General features: G+C 51.0%; 1 protein-coding gene across 5 annotated transcripts in view; it reads left to right on the top strand.

Annotated features, from left to right (window-relative positions):
- ANKRD6 (ankyrin repeat domain 6) overlaps positions 1-23,362 on the top strand; it is an 857,509-nt gene extending 834,147 nt beyond the window's left edge. For all 5 annotated transcript variants that reach the window (XM_086926652.1, XM_086926650.1, XM_086926653.1 and 2 more), the window contains 2 exons: positions 3,468-3,795; positions 22,188-23,362. In XM_086926652.1, coding sequence (XP_086782778.1) covers positions 3,468-3,795; positions 22,188-22,675 — 816 coding nt within the window. In that variant the 3' untranslated portion in view covers positions 22,676-23,362. The remainder of the gene's footprint in view (positions 1-3,467; positions 3,796-22,187) is intronic.
- The last annotated feature ends 466 nt before the right edge of the window (positions 23,363-23,828 follow it).

Genomic DNA, 23,828 nt, shown 5'->3' with positions numbered 1-23,828 from the left:
TCGCGAATCGACCTAACCAAGGCTCTCCCCACTCTTGAAAGAGGAAGTAGGATCTGCTTTTATGGTTACCCCCCACTTTTTGCTTGGTGCATGCCGTTTCTGACTGGGATCCTGCTAATCAGGTCCGCAGTCTCTGTGCTTTCTCCCCTAAATTGGTTATGGTAAGTACTCCGGTACATCCCAGCTTGAATACTGGTGTGACCCTATCAGTCCCTAGTATATGGTCCCAAGGTACCCAGGGCATAGGTACACCAGGGGTCCCCACCTGGGCTGAAGCATGCATTATGCCACCCATGGGAGACAACTCAAACTGTAACTACAGGCCTGCCATTGTAGTCTGCGTCAGCTGGTACTAGCACCACTTACAAAAATATAGGTTTTCTTATATCTAAGGTCACTGCACTTAAAACCTATAAGTCACCCCTAAAGTAGGCCTTTCAACCCTAAAGGTGTGAGTGTGAACCTGCAAGATCATGATACCCCTACAGCCTTCGGAGTACATTCTCCTGGGCTGTAAGTGCATCAGAGTGGCTATGCGTCATTACGCAATGACCATCTTTAAACTGGTAAGGAACCCTATCATGTTTGTTATCAAACATGTTGTACTCATACCCCTACACCGTAAACGGTGTGGGAGGTATAATTCCATGCACTGTAAAACTCCTCCAGGAGGCACTCAGTGTTTCCGGTACCAGTCTTCTAGACCAAGACAGCACAACATGGCTGCTGCCGACCAGAGACACGATTATGCCCTCCTGTTGCTAAGCCAAGCTCGAGCATGGGAAGGCAGAAGAATAGGTATCCTATCACAGGGAGGTGTGACCACCTCCCAGACAGGGTTTAGTGTATTGGGACCAACGCCACTCAGGACATGGAGTATCCTCCCTACTATCGGAACCTGAATCGTTCCAAACCTTTCCATAGGGTACTTAAGGGCTTACCTAAGGGTGGGTCTCTAAATTCGTTGTGGGACAAGATTCATTTTCAGGACACCACCTCTTCTTTAACCATCTGGACACTCAGAACTTCGCTCTGGGCATCAAGGCTGCAACTGGGAAGACTCCTGCTACTCCTGATCTCGTCGTCCTGCTCATCTGCAGTAACGTCCATGCCTGTGCACCATATAGGAACCTTCGAAGGCCTGTGGGCATCAAAGACGCATGAAGGAATCTCCCGTGAAGTGAAGGAGTCACTTCCCTGCATCTGCAGGCACTGCAACTAAGCTGACTGGTCTGCTGATCCTGGGCTCCCTGGACTCCGAAAGGCTTAGCAACACAGGTAGTGGTTCATCTCATCCCTTGAGGCCTGCCCGGTCCTCTCACCAAGTTTGAGGCCAGTATCCCTCATCGAAGCCGCAGGAACCAGACCTCTGTGCACCGCATCGACTTGCAGTTGCAAAGGCTTCGTCGCTTCCTTCCACCAAGGTCTTCAGGCTCCAAGAAGCCCCAACCAAAAGCATCTCCTGTGACCAAGATCTTCGTCCTCACTGCATCACTTGTACTGTGGGCCTGCATCTTTGGTGAGTTGCTCGAGGTCCTCTTGCAACTGCAGTACCTCTGACCTACAAATTCTATGGGCTCCCCTGATTGCTCGGCCCTGCCCTGACTCTCCTGGTGTGACAAGATGGTCCCAAAGAAATAGGCTGGTTTCAAACCACGTGGTACCTGTCACATGCAGATGTCTGTAACAGACCCACACTTGGTTTGTCTGTGGTGCTTGCGGAGTGACTACAGCTCCAGGACCTGCGCGGACTGCCACGCCATGCACCCGAAGATGCTGAGGGAGCGATTCCTCATCGCACGGCAAGATGCTCAAGATCCTGGTTGCATGGAAGGTCCCGGGATCGTTCGCAGAGGCTGACCTGCTTTTTTTTTTTTAAATCGTTCGGTAAGTCCCACCGTAAAAGGATATATAAGTAGTCAAAGAGGTCCACTAATTTGCGGCGCCCGTTAAAATTTTATGGGAAGGCATGGGAGCATCAGACCTCGTGCTTCAGTGCATCCTTGACTCAAGGTCCACTTCCCTCCAGCTGAATGAAATTTATGAGACTAAACACCTTGTATTTGGGTGGCCTGGCCCCTGTGGAGCACCTTTGGGCCACAGTGGCTTGGGAAGGGTTCAATAAAAGTCAAGAAAAAAGCAGAAAAAAAACCTACTCTCTTTTCGCGGATCAGCGCTATCTTGCATGGAAAAGAAAGAATTGACATCTGAACGCTGGGGTGGCGCCTACATAGGTACATCACACATAATATCTGGCGTGGACGAAGTGCCAAATGACGCCACCTGCCCGTGCACAGAGGTAATGCTCGAAAACGTCTGGATCAAGTCTGAAGTCTTGGGAATACTCTAGGGTAAGGAATCTGCGGCTAAAAGTCTCTATCAGAAAGGAGGACTGCAAACTGTGTAATGGGTGGAATCTACCACAAAATGCAGGTGACTCCTGTGTGACTGAAGGATTGCTATGTAGAAATATTTCCTGCAAGTCTAGGTTCACTGCTTCCAGTACCAAAAGCACCTGAGCCAGAGACAGCATCTTGAACATTTCCTAGCTGGGGTAAAAGTTCAGGACCCTGAAGGCAAGTGCATACCTACTTTTTATAATCCATAGGGCTCACTGAGTCATTGTAATGACCTTCCAGACCTGCAGGAAGGACAATATCCACAAAACAAACTGGCTACTTGTGCTTAAGGGGCACTAAAGCGTCTTACTCAGTGGCGGGGATGAGAATACAGAGAAGGAGGGTTGCAGGCCCCATCTGCCTTTGGGCTTGCCTCAGCCTCTATGATACCTGAGAATTGGAGTAGAAGAGCTAGTGAAAGATGAACTCCTTCAGAGAGCCCTGAAACCTTCTATATTGCTTGCTAAAGTCCTAGGCTTGAGATGCCAGATAGAGAAACCACCTGTCTTAAAAATAAACTTTCCAGGGCTGTATAAGCGTTGCCCCAGAACACGCAAGACCTGTCAAATGGTATATGCATGAGATTTGCCTGAAAGTCTTCAGCTTATAATAATTAAAAGCAAGTTTACTTTTTCTTGGTGTCAATAAGAATAATATTTTCCTGTGATCATCTTTAAAACTAAAAGGGTCTTTAAAAGTGTTCTCTGGGCAGATTCCCAGCATATCCTAGTTCTTATTGGTTTTTAAAATGAAATGTTTTATTGCATGCATATGGCCACTATATTCATGCAACTGCATGTTTTTTTTTTTTGCATATGCATGCAATAAAAATAAAACAAAACTTTCCACCAGCTTGCCAAGATCAGACCTATTTTCTTTACCAATGCATGTTTTTGAAATAGAAAGTTGTCTACTATGAATCGTATTGCTGGGTTAATTGTGCCAACTTCTTTTCATCATCAACCACATAGAAACATGAATAATTGTCCCTTTTACTTCTTTCTGTGAGAGAATGTGTACCAGATCAGTAATATTAACATCTTTTCTTCATCTGTCTCATCTCTGCAGGCCTCAGTGGTGGATGACCTAAGGAGTTGGTGCATGCAAAAAATTCAGAACCTGGAGCTGAAGCTTTCAGGAGACTCCAGGTCCGCCAGAACAAAGTCTGCTCCTTCCACTGGTGAATCTTTCACAGACAACTTAGATTCGGAAAGCCCGCACAGCAGCAAGGACTGTCAACCCCAGCGGAGCCCTCTGCCATCAGAGGGATCGCATCAGCATTCCTACATCACTCTTCAGGATAATGTCTCAGAGGGCACTGGACGAGACCAAGCTCAGCCTTCCGAAGAAAGCTGCACAAAGCACTGTCTTGTTGTTCAGCAACAAAGTCTATTAGGTAAGTTTTCTCTGATGAATACTAATAGTCTGATGCTAATGGTTTGGGAGATGGCCTCAGAAGGTCTAGTGAATGATCATTGTAAATTTGAGTAGGAGCACAAAATGCCTACCTCTCAACTTATCGGATGACATATAAAACTAATCATCCAGTCTGCAATTATGTAGCAGCTTCCAACACTGTATGGAGGTGTTGCAATTATAATTTATCACCCTCTGCTCAAAGCATTTTGAGTGGAGTATCATCTTCTACCAACAGCATAAACCGCTAATAATTACCCAATCTGCAGTTCTGGATGGAACCTATTAATGAACAAGCTACTTAAATTTGGTGTATCTGTACGAGACATACATTAGTTATAGATTCCTTACCTTAGAATTACCCCCAGGCGTCAGACTGGATCCAGAGAATTTTTCTCTTAGAAGTACCCCTTTGCGTCGGTTTGGTGTTGGTTGACTTCACATCTATAGATGACGTTGTGGTCACCAGGATGACGTTGTGGTGCCTACTTAGACGCTGTCCTTGCGCTTTGCCGTCAGTTCTGACACGACATTTTCCGCCAGAAACGCAGAGCCATTCAAGACACTGACCAGTGGTGCACATAACTAGGGCCCTGGAAGGGAGTCCCTAGCCCTAGAAGTCAGTTCACAGAACAGGGAGCATGGGTGGGGCGGTAAGGAATATATAACACATGTATGTCTCTTACAGATACATTTTTACCGAAGGTAAGTAACTTGTTCATCTGAAAGAGTCCATTAGTTATAGATTCCTTATCTTAGAATAGATACCCCAGCAATGACAACCCCAGGGTTGGGTCTGCGAACCAAGTTCACACCAGAAAGTCACGGAGAAAAGAACAGCCAAAAAGCATAAGTTACTACTTGAGTAACGATATATCTGTAAGAGACATTAGTTAGTGATAGATTCCTTACCTTAGAATATCCCCAGGCGTCAGACTGGATCTGGAAAGTTTTGCTTAGCAGTACCCCTCTGCGTCAGTAGGTGGCGTCCTGAGGCTCCGCGTCCGTCACTGGCATCGTAAGCGGTGAGATGACGTCACGGAGAGTACTTAGGTGCCACCCATGCACGCTGACATCAGTTCTATACACGACTTTCCGTGCCAGGAAAGCACAGCCATGCAAGATACTGACCATTGGTGCAGAAAACTAGGGCCCTAAAAGGGATGACCTTAACCCTAGTAATCAGTTCGCAGAACAGAGAGGATGGGTGGGGCAGGAAGGAATCTATCACTAACTAATGTCTCTTATAGATATATCGTTTCACAAGTAGTAACTTGTGCATCTGAAAGAGACACGTTAGTGATAGATTCCTGACCTTAGAATAGATACCCCAGCAATACCAACCCCGGTGGTGGGTCAGCGATCAAGAGTACACCAGAAAGTCACGGAGCACAGAACGGCCAAAGAAGCCGTCCCTCCGGACTGGACAGTCATAGCACTAGTGCTTGGTTAACGTGTGCAGCGAGGCCCACGTAGCTGCCTGACAAATGTCCTGCAAGGGAACGCCGCGTCCCAAGGCAGTAGTGGCTGCCGTTGCCTTGGTGGAATGGGCACACAACCCCACAGGAGGCTCCTTCTTAGCCAACGAATAACAGGCCTTGATGCAGAGAACGACTCACCGAGAGATGGTCCGTTTATGCATGACCCGACCTTTTTTGGTGCCCACGTAGCCAACAAAGAGCTGGTCATCCACCCGGAACTATTGTGTGCGGCTAAGGTAGAAGGAGAGCGCACGTTTTAGGTTCAGACGGTGGAGCCTCTCTTTCTCTCTGGAAGGAGGCGGAAAGAAGGTGGGCAACGTGATCGTCTGCCTGATGTGGAAGGGCATGACAACCTTTAGCAAGAAAGGACGGGTCCTCAGAACTACCTTGTCCGGATGAATAGAAAGGAAAGGAGGTTTAGAAGAAAGAGCCTGGAGCTCATTCACTCTTTTGGCAGAAGTGATAGCGACCAAGAAAGCAGTCGTAAGAGTGAGAAGATGTAAAGGACAGTTATGAAGGGGCTCGAAGGGAGCACAAATCAGAAACGTCAAGACAAGGTTTAAGTCCCACTGAGGCGTGATAAACGGCACTAGAGGGAATGTGTGCGTAATGCTTTTTAAAAAACGGTTGACAACCGGAGACTTAAACAGAGAAGGCTGATCAGGAAGCCGTAAAAAGGCGGAAATGGCCGAAAGATAATCTTTGATAGTGCCCAGAGCAGAGCCCTGCTAGGCTAAAGAAAGAAGGAAAAAAAGAACCTTGGAAAGAGGGACAGAAAGGGGATCCACAGCCTTCGCTGTGCACCATGCCACAAACTTGTTCCACCTGCAGGCGTATACCATTTTTGTAGAGGGACGCCTGGCTGCCAGAATGACATCACAGACTTCGGGATTTAGATCAAAAGGTGTCAACTGTCGCCGCTCAATCTCCACGCATGGAGGTGGAGGATGGACAGGTTCGGCGGAGAACCGTCCCCTGCTGCTGCGACAGAAGATTCTCTTGAGGAGGCAATCGGATTCTGGTATCGATCGCCATGCTGAGTAGATCGGGATACCAGTACCTTTGTGCCCAATCAGGAGCCACAAGGATGACTTGGGCCCGGTCACGCCTGATCTTCTTCAGCACTCTGGGCAGAAGTGGTATAGGCGGAAAGGCGTGCAACAGACCAGACCGCAGCTCCACTCGAGACGAAAAGCGTCGCCGAGCGAGTGCTGCCTTGGAAGTTCCAACGCGCAGAATTGATGACATTGCACGTTCTCTTCGGTGGCGAATAGATCTAACCAAGACTCTCTTCACTGCTGAAAGAGACCTCGCGCCACGTCCGAGTAGACGCCATTCGTGATCCATCAAGCACCGGCGGCTGTGTTCATTCGCCCTGGTGTTCAGATAACCTGCTAGGTGTTGAAACACCAAGCTAATGCCTTGACGTTCCAGCTATGTCCAGAGGCGCAGAGCCTCCTGACATAGGGTCCAGGGCCCCACTCAGCCTTGTTTGTTGCAATACCACATGGCAGTGGTGTTGTCCGTGAACACCTGCACTACACTTACCCGGACAGAGGGAAGTAATGCCTTCAGTGCCAGCCGGATCGCCCACAGCTCCAAAAGGTTGAAATGGAGCCGGGACTCCGCCGGAGACCAGAGGCCTCTGATCTCCGCCTCTCCCAAGTGGCCACCCCATCCCAGGAGGGATGCATCACCACTCTGTGCACCGGTTGGAAAAGGGAGCGGGATCTGCCACCGACCGAATCAGAATTTGTGAGCCACCACTGCAATTATGGAGCAGTGCCCTCCGAGATCTGGACATGATCAGACAGGTTGCCCTGATGCTGTGCCCACTGGAACTTCAGGTCCCACGACAGAGCCCGCTTATGCCCTCTGGCATGTGTCACCAGCAGGATGCAGGAGGCTATCAGGACCAGGAGCCGTAGGGTCATCCTGACTGAAACCCATGATAGAGGCCGAAAGATCGGAATCATAGCCTGAATATCCCAGACTCACTGCTCGGGAGGATAAACCCGAAACAGTGTTGAATCCAGAACCACTCCGATGAAGAGAGGGACTCAGGTGCGACTTCGGCACGTTGTTGGAGATTCCCCAGCGACTGCAGGAGGTTGGCCGTAGTCTGAAGGTGGTTGACGACTGCCTGGGGCGAGCCCGCCTTCAACAACCAGTCGTTGAGGTAGGGAAAGACTGACATCTCAGATCTGCACAGATGAGCTGCAACCACCTGCCTCACCTTCGTGAACACCCGAGGGGCACTGGTAAGGCCGAAGGGGAGCAGGGCAAACTGAAAATGCTCCTGGCCTACCGTGAACCACAGGTAACACCGGTGGGCCAGCAGGATGGGGATGTGAAAAAGGGCGTCCTGCAAGTCTAACACTACCATCCAGTCTCCGGGGTCGAGGGCAGCCAGGACCTGAGCCAGAGTCAGCATTTTGAATTTCTACTTTCGGAGGAAGCAATTGATGTCCCGGAGGTCCAAGATAGGGTGCGGGCCCCCTTGTCCTTCTTGGGGACCAGAAAGTAGTGGGAATAACAACCACTCCCTACTTCCTGCCCAGGAACACACTCAATGGACTTCCTGTTGGAGAAGAACCAAGTGATCCCCCGACATGCGGTAGCACTGAGGCAGCATGGCTGGAGGGGAGGACTGAAAGGGAAGGGAATAACCCTTGCATATTGTCTGCAGCACCCACTTGTCTGATGTAATTCCGCGCCAGTGGTGGAGGTGGTGACGGACCCTGCCACCCACCAGCATGGGGTGCTCCCTGAACTTCGGATTAGTAAGGCTTGGAGGTGGAAACAGCGGGGGTAGAGGTGGACTGACCCGCACGCTGGTTCCCAGAACCGCCCATACGGAAGCCAGGGCCGCGCGGAGGCTGATTCTGCACAGGCTTGTTGGAGGAGCGTGCCTGGGTGCCTCTGCCCTGGCCACCAAAGGAACAAAACCCAGGAGTGGCAGGGTTCTTCTTAGAAAGACCCAAGGACTTGGCCGTGGCCCGTGAATCCTTAAATCGCTCCAGTGCACTGTTGGCCTTATCGCCAAAGAGGCAAGAGCCATCAAAGGGCATGTCCATGAGCGAGCCCTGGACATCGGGCGAGAACCCAGTCTAATGCAACCAGGCATGGTGCTGCATTGCCACAGTTGTGGAAATTGCCCTGCCCAACGAATTAGCGGTGTCCAAACCACACCTGATGGCAAACCTAGCCGCATCCTTACCTTCAGCAATCTCTTGGGAAAGGATAGCTTGGACCTCCTCACAACAAGGAGGCAAGACCTGAGCAACGGAATCCCACACTGCGTGGGAGTAATGGCCCAACAAGCAGGTGGTGTTAACCGACCGCAGCCCTAAGCTGACCGAGGAGAACAACCTTTTACCAAATTTTTCAAGCCTTTTAGAGTCCTTATTCGGCGGAGCCGTGGGAAAGGCACTCTGCAACGTCGAGGCCTGAATGACAGGCTCTCAGGCGTAGGGTGAGTGGTCAGGAAGGCAGGATCACCAGGCGCCGGGCGGAGACGCCTGGCGACGTTTTTATCCACCGGCGCCCCTGTGGCCGGACGCAACCAAGTGTCCAAGAGGACTTCAGTGAGGGCCTCATTGAAAGGAAGCAGCGGCTCCGACTATGTAGACGCCATCTGGAGCACCTCCGTAAGGAGGTTGGTTTTGAGGGCCACTGTAGGGAGGTCGAGATTGAAAGACTCCGCAGACCAACGTAGCATCATGGTGTAGGAAGCACCCTCCTCCATAGTAGGTGGAGGAGAGGCAAACCCTGGGTCACAAGAGACATCGAGTTCACCTGCGTCTTCCAGGTCGTCCACCCAATTTTGCTCAGAATCACATTGCTGGGCAAGGGGGTCCTCGGACCCATCCCAGTCGTCGTCTTCCTCTGGTGTAGAGGGAGCCGGTCGTGGCAGCAGAGCCGGAACCGGAGCCGGAGAAGGGACGTATGCCGCCAGCAACGGCGCCGTCCGGGCTGGAGCTGCTTCCCAATGCGGATCCCAGGCCGGAACAAAATGGTCCTGGAACCGGGGCAGGATAAACAGCACCCAGTTCGGCGACGGGGGTGGAGCCGAGGGCAGCGCCGGGGCAGGAGCCAGCAGCGCTGCACCTCGTGGCACCGGGGCAGGAGCAAGCAGCGCAGAATCCTGTGGCATGGGGCCAGAGCCGGTGGCGGAGCCACCGGGCCATCAGGATCTGGACACGGACCGCGGGGCCCGAAGGAACGCCGCGGCCTAAAAAGGCAGTCTATAGTAGCAAGAAACTCTTGCACCTGTTCGGGAGTCGCCGACGGACCCGGGTATGGCGGGTGGACAGTGGGACTCCCAGGCTCCAGAGAAGCCACAGGGGCAGAACCCCTGTCCCCCTCGTCCGCCTCCGAGGTGCTACGGGGGGATGTCGGAGAGCGAACACGCTTCTTCGACTTCTTTTTATGGTGTTGCTTACCAGAATCCGAAGGCGAAGACGGAGCCCGAGGAGCGATGGCTTCGGTCCTACCAAAGGTCGCGGGAATGGCCCCTGGACCCAGAGAGGCAGTGTGATGAATGCCGAACTTTCACCAATTTCCAACGCCGCTCCCTCAAGGCTTTTGGGCCATGGATCGGCAGGCCCGGGAGTCGTGATCTGCCTCCAGGCAGTAGAGGCGCACATCGTGGGGGTCCGCCACCGACATATTACGGCGACATGTCCTACAATACTTAAAGCCGGGGAGATAAAAGGGGTAGACAATAGTCTCAAAAGAGTAGTCAAAAAGTGACTAAGGTACATGCTTAATCCGGATCTGCACTTGCTGGTGCGGAAAAAGAAAGAACTGACGTCAGCGCGCATGGGTGGCACCTAAGTACTCTCCATGACGTCATCTCGTCGCTTACAACGCCAGTGACGGACGGGGAGCCGCAGGACGCCACCTACTGACGTGCAGGGGTACTGCTAAGCAAAACTTTCTGGATCCAGTCTGACGCCTGGGGATATTCTAAGGTAAGAAATCAATCACTAACGCGTCTCTTTCAGATAGCAGTCTCTCCGAACTTGCAGTAGAGGCTGTCGTTCCCCTGGTAGAGTAGGCACGCAGTCCCACTGGAGGTTCCATTTTCACCACTGAATAGCAGATGTTAATGCATAGGACAACCCATCAAGAGATGGTGCGTTTTTGTAAGGTCCGACCTTTCTTGGCTCCCACATAACCAACAAAGAGTTGATAGTCGACCCGGAAATCTTTAGTGCGGTCAAGGTAGGACAGCGCATGTTTAGGGTCCAGACGGTGGAGTCTTTCCACCTCTTTAGAAGGGTGTGGAGGCGGGAAGAAGGTGGGAAAAGGGATGGTCGGACATATGTGGAAAGAAATAACCTTTTTAGGTAAAAAAGAGGACCTAGTGCAAAGGTCCACTTTGTCCGGATTGACTGCAATAAAAGGAGGCTTTCAGGATAGAGCCTGAAGCTCACTTACCCTGCGAGCAGAGGTAATGGCGAGCAGGAAAGCAGTTTTCAAAGTGAGAAGTTGAAAAGGATAGTTATGTTGTGGCTCCATAGGAGCACACATAAGGTAAGTAAGGGCCAGATTCAAATCCCATTGGGACATTATGAAAGGAGAAGGAGGAAAGAGATGTCCTTCAGGATTCTATTTACAATAGGGGACCTGAACCACAAGTTACTTACTGTCGGTAACGATATATCTGTAAGAGACATTAGTTAGTTATAGATTCCTTACCTTAGAATTACCCCCTGACGTCAGACTGGATCCGGAAAGTCTTCATCAGCAGTACCCCTGTGCGTCGGAAGGTGGCGTTGTGTGGCTCCGCGTCCGTCGTAGGCGTCATGTACTCCGGGATGGCATCGGAGCAGCTACTTAGATGCCGCCCTCAGGCGCGGACGTCAGTTCTGTACACGACTATCCGCGCCAGGAACGCAGAATCATGCAAGATACTGACCACTGGTGCATTGAAACAAAGGCCCTGAAAGGGATGACCTTAACCCTAGAAATCAGTTCGCAGAATGGGAAGGATGGGCGGGCGGTAAGGAATCTATCACTAATGTCTCTTGCAGATATATCGGTACCGAAGGTAAGTAACTTGTGCATCTGAAAGAGACACGTTAGTGATAGATTCCTTACCTTAGAATGGATACCCCAGCAATACCAACCCCGGTGGTGGGTCTGAGAACCAAGTTCACACCAGTCAGTTACGGAGAAGAGAGCGGCCAAAGAAGCCATTCCTCCGAACTTGACTGTCAAAGCAATAATGCTTAGTAAAAGTGTACAGCGAGGCCCACATGGCTGCCTGACAAATGTCTTGCAGGGGGACCCCACGTTCTGATGCAGTCCTAGCTGCCGTCGCCCTGGTAGAATTGGCGTGCAACCCCACCGGAGGCTCCTTTTTAGCCAGAGAATGTAACAGGCCCGGTGAGTCGGTGGTGTCAAGGCCACAACGAGTCGTGAACTTGGCTGCGTCTCTCCCCTCAGCAATAGCTAGGGAAAGCACTGTCCGGGCCTCCTCCGGACACTGAGGCAGCACTTGCGCCACGGTATCCCACACTGTGGAAATAACGGCCCAAGAGGCATGCAGTAGTCACAGACCGCAACCCTGAACTGGCGGAAGAAAAAATCTTCTTCCCAAACAGTTTCTTGGATTCCCTATTCGGAGGTGCGGAAAGGAATGCGCTCGGGATGCAGTGGCTTGACCAACCAAGCTCACAGGGGTAGGGTGTTGTGAGAGGAAAATGGGGTCACCCGGGGCCAGGCAATGGCGTCGGGCCACGTTTCTATCCACAGGAGCCTCTGTGTTGGTACCTGGACCAGGTGCCCAAAAGAACGTCCGAAAGTGCATCATTGAAGGGCTGAGGCGAGCCTGCCTTCAATAGCCAGTTGTCTTGATAGGGAAGACTGGAACCCCTGATCCGCTCAGATAAGCTGCGACCACCGCCATCACTTTCGTAAACACCCAGGGGGCAGTGGCAAGGCCACAGGGGAGCATGGTAAACTGAAAGTGCTCTTGGCCTACCGTGACCCGTAGGTAACGCCTGTGAGCCGGCAGGACGGGGATATGGAAATATGGATCCTGCAAGTCCCACACTACCACCCAGTCTCCGGGTCGAGGCCAAACAGGACCGGAGCCAATGTGAGCATCTTGAACTTCTCCTTCCAGAGGAAGCGGTTGAGGGCCCTGAGGTCTTAGATACAACGCAAGCCTTTGTCTTCCTGGGCACCAGAAAGTAGTGGGAGTAGCAACCGTGACCTACTCATGGCACAGGGACCCTTTCGATAGCTCCCTTGGCCAAGAGAGCTGCAACTTCCTGGCGGAGAAGGGCCAAGTGATCCTATGACATGCGATGGAAGGATGGTTGTAGGAAGGTACCTCCTGACTATGGTTGCCCCCAACTTTTTGCCCTGTGTTTTAGCTGGTTTTTGACATAGTCGACCTGGGACCCTGCCAATCAGGACCCCAGGCCTACTGCTCTCTCTCTAAAATGGATTCCATGTACCTTAGGTACATTTCCAATTGGTACTGGGCCACCTTATCAGACCCTGTAACTCAGGGCATAGGTGTACCCAGGGCCTACCAGGGGCTGAAGCAGGTATTATGCCACCCCTGGATGGCCATCTAAATCTGACACAACTGGCTGCATGACAGCTGGGGCAAAGTCGTGTAATCACCCTTTGCTGTAGATATAGTATACCTATATCTAACCCTAAAAATGGACACACAGATTCCTATCAGTCACTCCTATGGCAGGCCTTAACAATCCTGAAGGCAGAGTGCATGGAATCGTGTGAAATGGTGCTCTGGCATGAGCTGAGCCCGTTTGCAGCTTGCGGAACCAAGTCCTAATAGCTGTTCCATGATAACGCATACCATATACTCTTAAGTGCATTATAATCCTCGCGGTTAAATGCTATCTTTGGTATTGCTTTATCAAAACATGTCGAGTAAGGTGTCATACGAATTGGAATACTAACCCCTCGCCAATTCTGGCGACGGGGTTAGCATTCCACCCTTCTAGAGGGACACGACATGTATGTAACTGTGAACCCCGGTTAAAGTTAAACGAAGCCTCAGCTCCACAAAATGGATGCTGCCACCACAGACACGAGTCTGACCTCCTGCTGCTGGGAGTCCTTCCAGCGAGGAGAGCTTGGACAAAGGGTTTCCTGTCCGGGGCGGTGCTAGCACCATCCCAGACAGGGTTTTGTGTATCCTGGGTAGGCAGGGCTTTACAGGAAGGTGACTGCTGAGTGGCACCCCGGTGCTCACTACGCATAGGCCAGTCAGAACCAGTACCAGGGGCACACCAGCCCCTGGCCTGGGGAAAGTCCGGCATGGGAGAGGGGTGTAACCACCCCCCTCCTAGTCCCACCCATAGGCAGGACCTAGTCACCGGGTCAGCCCCTTTTCTTAGTATAAAGATAGGAGCGGGCCCCCTGTTCAAATTAGATAATCTTTGGAATCAAGACACGACTTTCTGCGAAAGGACTTCAAGATTTCTTTTTCAAGATTCTCCCTTGTGACTAAGGAGTAGTCACCCTGCATCCGCAGGCACCATCTAAAGAACACTGCGGTCTGCTGCAAGTCCTTCCTCAGGGAATCCGACGACACAGCTCGACGAGACCCGGCTTCCCTGGCACCTCTGACCTCTACAGCCAAGCTGAGAACCGTGAGTGCGACGAGACCTCGAGGGACCGACTATCGCCAAGACTGCACGACTTCTTTACAGCACGCCCGCCGAGTGACCCTCTGGTGAGTGCTTTGGGGTCCGAGAAGCCCCGACCCTGAGCAGCTCCAGCACCGAAGTACAGCCTCCCAGCATCTCCACGATCTGCGTGGGGCCCTTCTGCTTTTTGCTGCTCACCGCGTTGTTTGGCTACTAGCCCGCTGGCTTGTGGCCTTCTTAACGACGCCCGAAGACATCACTGCTGCTGGTCTGGTTGCTCCAGACTGGCCCTTGCTCCCTTCCAAGAGAGGAGCACCCCGGACCCTCCTGGTCCACTCCAGACGCCATTTTAGGTCCACCGCGTGGGCTTGAATTAGCCAAGGCTTTGTTGCCCAATCCTGGGTCCCGCGACGCCGACAGCTTCATCCATCGTGGGACAGCTCGCTCCTCCATCCTGGTCGCCGACAACGCCTCCTGGTCCGTGAGATCTGCAGAGCCCAGCGTCGCCCACCCACCTAGTCGAGGTGACTACCATCCGGTGCCCTCCTGGTGCCACCTGACTACTGGCTAGTAGTCACGAACTTGGTCCCCTCTGCTTTCAGGTGTCATCTATCTTCAAGATCCAGGCTTGGATCACTTCGAACTCTCTTCACTGGTCGCCTGCCAGTATCTTTCTTCCAGGCTCCTGGTCCGTCTACGAGGATTCCCGACGTCTTTTGAGACCTATGCAGCTGCAGCCCCTGGGCTAGGTAACTTCGGCATTTCGGTGCCCCAGCATAGCCTCACTATCCAAGGGTCAGAATCCACTTTCGATTTCCTCCTACCAGGTCGGGTTCGCCCGAGAACACTAACTTTGTCTTTACTAGCTACCATAGACTTTGTCCCGCATCACGCGTGAGAGTGCACACTCTGCACCCGAGTCCCCTGGGTCTCCTAGAAGTAATCTAACGATTCTATAGTCAAGTCCTAGCGATTCCAAAGCCTATTAGTACTGTACTTACCTGCTAGTAATTTCGCATTCCACTTTCAGAGTATATGGTTTTCCGTGCCCCTCGGGCATTTGTATATACTGTGCTAACTTAAGTATTTTCGTAAGAGTTTTGTTTTGTGCTTAGTACCCTGTCCTCATAAAGAGTACAGGGCTGTTGTGATTTTAATAAATACACTGTTTATTTTCATAACAATTGTGTGGTGTCCTTTCACTTGGTGTTCAAGGGGTATATGTGATGGTATAACAGCTGGCTTAACACGCCCTCTCGAGTCTTTAGCCTTAGACTGCTCGTATCCACGCTACTAGGATAGCTGGTCTATAAGGTTGACTTACAACCAATCATCAATAAGGGTTGTTGGACTGATACATAGTGATCACTAGAATAGTGAGCACTGCATATCAGGCCACCTTCTCACAATGGTGGCATGGAGGGAGTGGTAGAATCGAAGGGGAGGGAGTAGCCCCTTCGGACTATCTGCAAAACCCACCTGTCCGACATGATGTTTTGCCAGTGGTGCAGGTGATGGCGAATCCTGCCCTGAAATGTCAGACTAGGAGAGTTTGGAGGCTGCTGCAGGGGGGTTATGGGTGGACTGGCCTGCCCGCTAGCCCTAGACCTGCGTCGCTGGATCCAACGTCGCCCGCCACACACAGGCTGTGCAACTTGCGTGCACCGGTGGCTAGACTGGGTCGAACGTGGTGGGGCGAAAGGCAGACTGCATGGGGCGAGAGGTTGCTGGGAGGCCCAAAGATCTGGATGTAGCCCTAGAATCCTTGAAGATCTTGAGTGCTGAGTCTGCCTTGCCACCAAAAAGGCGACAGTCATCAAAGGTAATGTCCAGTAAGGTGGAGTGGACATCCCAAGAAAAACCAGACGCCCTCAACCAGACGTAGCGCCTTAGCACTACTGACGTTGAAACCGTTCTGCCCAGTGAGTCGGCGGTACCCAGCCACATCTGATTGCGAATTTAGCTGCGTATCGACCCACTGCGTGGGTCAGAACGTCCCGGCCTCCTCCAGGCATTGTGGTAGCACTTGCGCTACCGTATCCCACACTGTATGTGTATAGCGGCCCATGAGGCATGCGGTATTCATTGACCACAATGCTAAGCTGGCGGAAGAAAACATCATCTTCCCAAGGTGGTCCAGCTTCTTGGATTCCCTATCTGGGGGAGCAGTAGGGAATGCGCCATTAAAGGATGAGGTTTGGACCACCAAGCTCTCGGGGGTCGGGTGTTGGGAAAGGAAAAGAGGGTCGCCCGGGCGATGGCCTTGGGCAATCATCCGGTCCATAGGAGCCCCTGTGCTGGGCTTAGACCAAGTGCCCAGGACGTTGGTGAAGGCTTAATTGAAAGTCAGAAGGGGCTATGAAGAGGCTGCTGCGGGTTGAAGCATCTCTGTCAGGAGGTTAGTCGTGAGTGCCACCTTAGGGAAGTTCCAGGTCCAAGGCCTCAGCGCCCTACGCAAAACCACTGCATATTAGGCTCCCTCCTCCGTATCCACGGTAGGGGGGAAAGCATGCCAAGGTCATCCAGGTCCTCTCCCCAGTCTGGCTCTTCAAGTTGATCAGCCAAAGGGTCCAAAGACCCCTCCCAATCCTCCTCACCATCCTGTGGTTGTCACTCAGGCCTGAAGGGAACACCAGGAATGAACAGTCACAAACGTACCTTCCGGCACTGTGTCCCAGTCTGTGGTGAGGCTGGGGTCGGGGGCACGACCTGCGCCGGGGGCATCGCCACCGGGATCGGCGCAGAGGAAGGTACAATGAGGTCGACCAGCATCGATCCGGATACAGGACTTGATCCTTGGGGGCCCTTTCGTGTCAGAGCTGTAGACATCGAATGCCAAGGGCCCCCAGCCGAGTCTGTGGGGCCCGAAGGCATGCAGGCAGAGTCAGGCTGCCCAAAGATGCTGTGAAACGCTTCGTAGAAAGTTCGAAGCTTGGCAGAGGACTCTCCGGCACTGGGAAAGGGAAGGAAACTCGGATCCCGTCCCTGGAGCATGCTCCGGAGATGGAGCTGGAGAGCCACGACACTCCGGGTCCCGTGTTATGTCACCTGACCAACAGGGAGAAGGCGAAGAGCGGCACTGCTTCTTCGCCTTCTTGTGCTTCGACTTACCCAAGGATCTCGAAGACTTAGATGATGAATGGTGATGGTGGCTCCGTGACCGGTCCCAAGACCTTCCTATCGACTGGAACCTCGAGCGACGCGGAGCTGACTTTCGGGCCTCCAAGAGCTTTCAGGACCGGTCCCTCAAAGACTTTGGATTCATGGCCTGGCTGTCTGAGCATGACTTCGGGTCGTGGTCGCGCTCCAGGCACCAAAGGCACAAGAGTTGGGGGTCCGTAAGTGACATCAGGTGGTTACAGGCCTCGCACGGTTTAAAGCCGGTCCGACAATGGTATATCCCTCATACACCAGGAGTCAACAGACTCAAAAAGAAGTCGACAAAAGTAGAGAAAAAAGTTACTCAAAAAGTGGCTAAGGGGTAGCTCTCCCAGATCTTCGCTAGGCAGGCATAGAAAAAGAAAGAACTGGCAGAAGCTGGGGCGGCTTCCAAGTAGGCATCTCAACGTCATACCGGCGACCAGGACGCCACCGTCGGAGGTGGAGTCAACCGACAGCACCTACCAACGCGCAGGAGTACTGCTAAGATAAAAATTCTCGGGTCCAGTCTGATGCTTGGGGGTAGTTGTAAGGTAAGGAATCTATAACTAATAGTCTCTCAGATGGTACAGGTAATGACCAATAGGCTTTAACCACTGTAAACTGCCCTAGTTGCACATGAGCATTAAGCTTGTTTGAACCCATCTCCCAATAAACTATCCCAAAACAGGAAGATGACATTAAAATACCTACTTGCTTCCTTTCCCTGCTTCACACTCTCACTTACATATGAACGCAGCCAGACAACAGCAGTTATTGCTAGTTGGTGTTTTTTGGCTTTTCATTGGAAAAATCTTTTCAAACCTTGATTGTTCAACTGTCACTCAACGTCTTAAGTCTAGGAGTTGTTTACACTTTTCTGACTGAAAGGTGTGTGGCATGAAGAAGGCAGTAACCTATGTTCATGAGGCCCGTATTGTTTGTTTGGCAGCATCTAATCTCCCTGAACATTTTCTTCACTGCAGGAAGATCTCTAAAAGGACAGGAAAAACATATGGCTTACATGGCCAGCAGTTGAGTTCAAGGTAGTCAGACGAGTGCGGAGAACGTCCCCCCTCTAATGCCTATATTTATCTGTCTCTACAGACCCCCAGAGAAGGCATTTCCTTATGAAAAACAGAGGCATTTCTGTACGCTATTGAGGTCCATGACATTGTTGGCAACCCCATCATTCTGACGGTTGCTATACAGCCAACCCAGAACAGCTACTGGTTCTGCCCCTTGCACGTCCCTCTGAAATTGCTTCAACAGTCACCAAGTCTGCTTTATAAACATTAGAAACTTAGGCTGTAACATAACTAATCTAGATATTTGATGGACGATGCTCACCATTGAAAGGGGATTTGACTCTGGACCAAGTCAACTCATCCGGGCAATATTTTAGTCAGGGAGACCACTATATAGTCTTCTAAGAAGATCATCTTACATTAATTTGTCTCCAGCTTAACACCTTTCATCTGCACCGCCTGTTTTGCCCTTCAAACAAGAGCTTTCAGGCACATTTAACCGCAGTTAAAGCTGGTGGGCTGGCAGGATGGGAATGTGGAAATATGCGCCCTGCAGGTCCCACTCTACCATCCGGTCTCCAGGGCACTTAAGACCTGAGCCAGAGTTAACATCTTGAACTTCTCCTTCTGGAGGAAGCGATTGACATAATTGAGGTCCAAGTTGGACACAGGCCATTGTCCTTCTTTGGCACCAGAAAGTAGTGGGAGTAACAACCACGTCCTACTTCTGGGGGAGGAACGCGCTCGATGGCCCCCTTGGCCAAGAGGGCCGCACTTCCTGTCGAAGAAGTGCCAAGTGATCCCCTAACATGCGGTGGTACTGGGGTGGAATGGCTGGAGATGTAGAGTAGTCCCTTCTGACTATTTGTAAAACCCACCTGTCCGAAGTGATGGCGCGCCAGTGGGGGAGGTGATGGCGAATCCTGCCACCCACTGGCGTTTGATGGGCATGAAAAAACAGACTAGGAAGGTTCGGAGGCAGTGGTGGACTGACCAGCGCGCTGGCCTCCTGACCCAGGTCGGCGGGTTCCATGTCCACGGCCGTGCTGAGACTGTTACTGCGCAGTCCTGTGGCTCTGAAGTGAATGTGTCGGGCGCCCCTTCCGTGTCCACAAAAGGAGCGAAAAGCAGAAGGCGGAGGAGGGTGCGAGGCGGAAAGGCACAAGGACTTGGCCGTAGCCCGCGAGTCCTTAAAGCGCTCCAACGCACGATCTACTTTGTTGCCGAACAGGCACATGCCATCAAAGGGCATGTCCATCATTGTGTTCTGGACATCCCCAGAAAAAACAGTTGTCCTCAGCCAGGCCAGGCGATGGCATCGGGCCACGTTCCTATCCACAGGAGCCCCTGTGTTGGGCCTGGACCAGGTGGCCAAAATAACATCTGAAAGTGCATCGTTAAAAGGCAGCAGTGGCTCTGCAGAGGTAGCTTCCGTCTGAAGCACTTCTGTCAGGAGGTTAGTCCTGACGGCCACTGTAGAGAGCTCAAGGTGGAGGGACTCAGCCGTCCTACGCAACGCCACTGCATAACTTGGACCCTCCTCCGTACCCACGGTAGGAGGAGACAGCATTCCAAGGTCAGGAGTTATCAAGACCACTGGCATCCCCCAACTCCTCTGCCCAGTCTGGGACAAACTCACCATGTGCTGTGAGAGGGGTCCTCAGACCCCTTCCAGTTCTCCCCTTCCTCCGAAGGCTGACAAACAGGCCAAAATAATGAGGAGGGACATGGGGATAGAAATCCCCCATGGGCGTTTGAATCGGCATCGAGCGCTGTGTCCACATCGGGGCTGAAACCGGGGGCGACGTCATCAAGTGGGCTGGGCGACGTCGGAGGTGGGGTCGACATCGGAGGAGGTGTCATAAGGTCGACCGGGATCCAAGCCCGGAACTATAGGGGTCCAGCAGCGCTGAGGCCGGAGCCGACAGCGATTCCGGAGCCGTCTGCATTAAAGAGCTAGGACCACCATCGGGCCCACAGGTCCTGAAGATGCACCGGCAGGGCCCGATGGCCCAAAGAGGCGGGCCATGGCTGATAGAAATTCCTGCAGCTGGACCAGAGTCGCCAACGATCCGGGAAGGGCGGGTGGCCAGTGGCGACAACTTATGCTCCGCGGGGATGCACCACACGCACCCTCAGCCGCGAGACCGGCGAGGGGAAGTCAGAGAGCGAAGGCGCTTCTTCGACTTCTTGGAATGCTTAGTCTTACCTGACCCAGATTGCGAAGACTTTGATCCCGATGAACAGTGGTGGCGGCTCCGCGACCGGTCCCCCAACCTCCCACAGGACCGGGACCTTGAGCGGCGCAGAGCCGACTGCCGGACTTCTAGGAACTTTCGGGACCGCTCCCACAAAGTCTTCTGCGCCATGGCCCGGCAGTCGGAGCACGACTTGGGGTCGTGGTCCCCATCCAGGCAGTAAATACACACGCAATGCGGGTCCGTCACCGACATCATGCGATGACAGTCCCCGCAGGACTTGAAGACGGGAATCCCGACTGCACCAAGAGTCGATCGGCTCGAAAAAAAGACAAAAAGCCTTGAAAAAAACTCAGTCAAAAAGTGACTGGGGGTATCGCTCTCTCCGGATCTGCGCTTGCTCGGGCGGAATAAGAAAGAACTTATGTCAGTGCGCGGAGGCGGCGTCTAAGTAGCTGCCGCGACATCATCTCGGCGGCAACAACGCCAACGACGGACTCAAAGCCGCAGGATGCCACCTTCTGACGCGCAGGGGTTCTGCTGACAAAAAATTTCAGGATGCAGTCTGACGCCTGGGGGTAATTCTAAGGTAAGGAATCTATCACTACGTGTTTCTTTCAGATATTATAATCCAATGCATCTTCTGTTATGTTTTACCCATAAAAGGTAAATTCAGTTCTTAGGTCTTTTTCATGAAAACATCTTTTTGTGCATAGCTAAAAAAATTGAACCTTTTTCTGTTTAGGAATCGGAACTAGTTGTGAACCGTCTGCTTGGGAGGGTGGAATACTTGTGATATTGGCAGACATTTACTGAAATGCCTAAATATCTGCTGTCATTGTATGCAGTCCTTCCAAATACTGACCAACACAACCACCTGGACCAAAACTAAATAAGAGTGGGTCCCATACCAATTGCTTGCCTTTACAATGCAGCTTGTTCTGTGCCCACCACAGCACCATCTGTCCTAGGATTATTTTCTCTTCCTTCAGCTTGTTCTTGTATGCTGGATTCTAATTGTCAGTTCTGAACATATTGAAGTGATTTCAAAAGCAAGTGAACCGTCTTACCTCTGTATAATTTCGGTAAGTATCACAACCACAGGACTAAAGGGCAGATTTACTTCGCATTCACGGAACACAAGTTAGTTTGTTGTGTTGCGGGAGTGGGAGAGCGCTGAAAAGCCATATCTGTTAAGATATAACTCTTCAGCTCTCTTCCTGGCGCCCATTTGGCTGCCTAGTGCCAACGTAGGTAGGATCTTTTTGTGCAGGGATACCTCCCTGCACAAAAACAATACTTAAAGGCATATTCCTCTTTCTACATGTGCTGTAGAATACAGCACACATAGAAACTCTTAAGAAACAAATAGAAATAAAGCTATTTCTCCTCATTATGCCGCTGTCAAGTAGGTGACCCATTTTGGTGCAAATCCAGGTCTACAAGTCTATGTATATCGGAGTTTGCACCACAATACAATGGTGGATACATGGGAATGTCCACATTAACGCCTAAATTACAGAAAGTAATGCAAGACTGTGCAATGCGCTGCATTACTTTATATTTACTAAACCATGCAAAGTGGCTTAGTAAATGTCCAAACTGATTTTGCGCTGGGGCTGCGCCACAAAAGAAACGCAACTCCAATGCAAAATCCTAGTAAATCTGCCCCTAAGATTTCAGACACCAACATGGATGCCGCATGAAAATTGTTAAGCTGGTTATGTGCAAAACATTGATGATATTTAAATTTCCCAACAACTTCCAAATGCATTATCACAGTGTTGTCAAGTTTTCAGCTAACTTCTTGAATGTCGAGTACACTCAGGATTTAGGTACTTGAAATATACCTTAAATAACATTACTCTGGTTTGAATTTGTTTAGGTGCTGAGCCCCAGCCGACAGCTCCAGATCCAGCGCCCGGCCAGGCTGCCCCTCTGCAGGCTGTCAGGCCAAAGGAGAAAGCGAGCAGGGTGCAGGAACTGCTCTCCTCAGACTCTTCCAAATTAAAACATGCAAAAGTGCTAACCACCAGGGAGCCTGTTCCTGGGCATTCTGAGGGGCAGATTGTCGAACGAGGGACTCAGACCAAGAGATCTACTAAGGCTGGGATTTTGCGACACAGGCACGGCCATTCTGCTGCAGGCACCCATCCTGTGTCTCAGGTCAAGGACACATCTCAAGCCATGGAGATCACTCAGTACTTTTTTGAGGCCGTCTCAACTCAGATGGAAAAATGGTACGAGAGGAAAATTGAGGAAGCTTATTGCCAAGCAAATCGGAGGGCACAGCAAGATCAGGCGGCCCTCAAAGAGTGTATCAGGAGCTTAGAAGAGGAACTAAATAAATTAAGGACACAGAAGGAAAGCTAGCAGCATGAACTTGGTAACCTAACTCAGAAATCAGACTGCCATTTTGGCAATGAAGGAGGTTGCCATGAGCCGCCTTTGTGCAGTTTTGCACACTAAACGGATCTGATCAAGGGATTGCTTTTTCATGTTCAAAAAATGCCAACGAATCTCATCTAGAAATAGTAAACAGTATGAAACAATGACATGTACACCCATAAAGTGACCAATTCTTGAATAATCGTGCCTACTGAAGCAGATTAAAAAAAAATTGTTTGATGGTCAAACAATTTTGTGGCCCTAATTGTTTTCGGAAAATACAGAACTTTGTTGTGCCACTGGAATATGACGGGACATGGAGTGGTGCTGTACGAATGTTCTTCCTTCCATAGCAGAACACTATGATTTCTCTGTCTATGTGCAGTAATGTTCGTTTGGGTCTCTGCATATATAGAAATGTTTTAAAGAGTTCCAGCCTCCTAGCTGTGTCCATTAATGTAAATATAATAGCTCATATTTATAGTGCTGTACAGTCAGAAAAAGTGTTGCGTTAACCATGAGTTAGTCGACCACTGGTAAACTCACAGCCTCAGGTTTTTTTTGTTAACATGTCAGATAGTAACTATGCCTCCTTACTTACTTCAGCGTGGCACTCCACAAACCCTCCGAAAGAGCCAATGCATTCAAATAAACTTTGACAGAAAACAGTGATTCCTTTGCCATCGATTATTATTTACTCAGTGTTTCATTATAAAATGCAATAATGCGTTTACCACTTAAAGGTCAAATGTAAAACATTTAGGGCAATCTATATGTAGGTTTTGTGTTGCCTTGCACCACACACGGGGGTGTAATGGTGACACAATACCTAAGTTGGCTTTATCAAGCCAAGCAAGACCACCTTGATTGGCCCTGCCTGATAAATCCAGTAATGCTAAGCGTTCTGCAGCACATACAGAAAAAGGAAAATACCTCTCCGGATTGTTATTGTGCTCCCACAAAGAAGACTCCAGGAGAATGGCATGCAAGGATCCGCTCTCCAATGGATCTGTTCCTTCCTCACAGGAGAATCCAAAAGGGTCAGGGTGACAGTCTTCACATTGGAGACCAAAAAACTGACACAGGAAACATCCCTCAGCCACACACATTCCAACATATGCATGACACTGCTCGCCAA

The sequence above is a fragment of the Lissotriton vulgaris genome, chromosome 6 (assembly GCF_964263255.1).
Source record: "Lissotriton vulgaris chromosome 6, aLisVul1.2, whole genome shotgun sequence".
In the NCBI taxonomy this organism is placed as follows: domain Eukaryota; kingdom Metazoa; phylum Chordata; class Amphibia; order Caudata; family Salamandridae; genus Lissotriton; species Lissotriton vulgaris.
The sequence above is the reverse complement of the archived record's forward strand: the minus strand, read 5'-3'. Positions and strand labels throughout refer to the sequence as shown.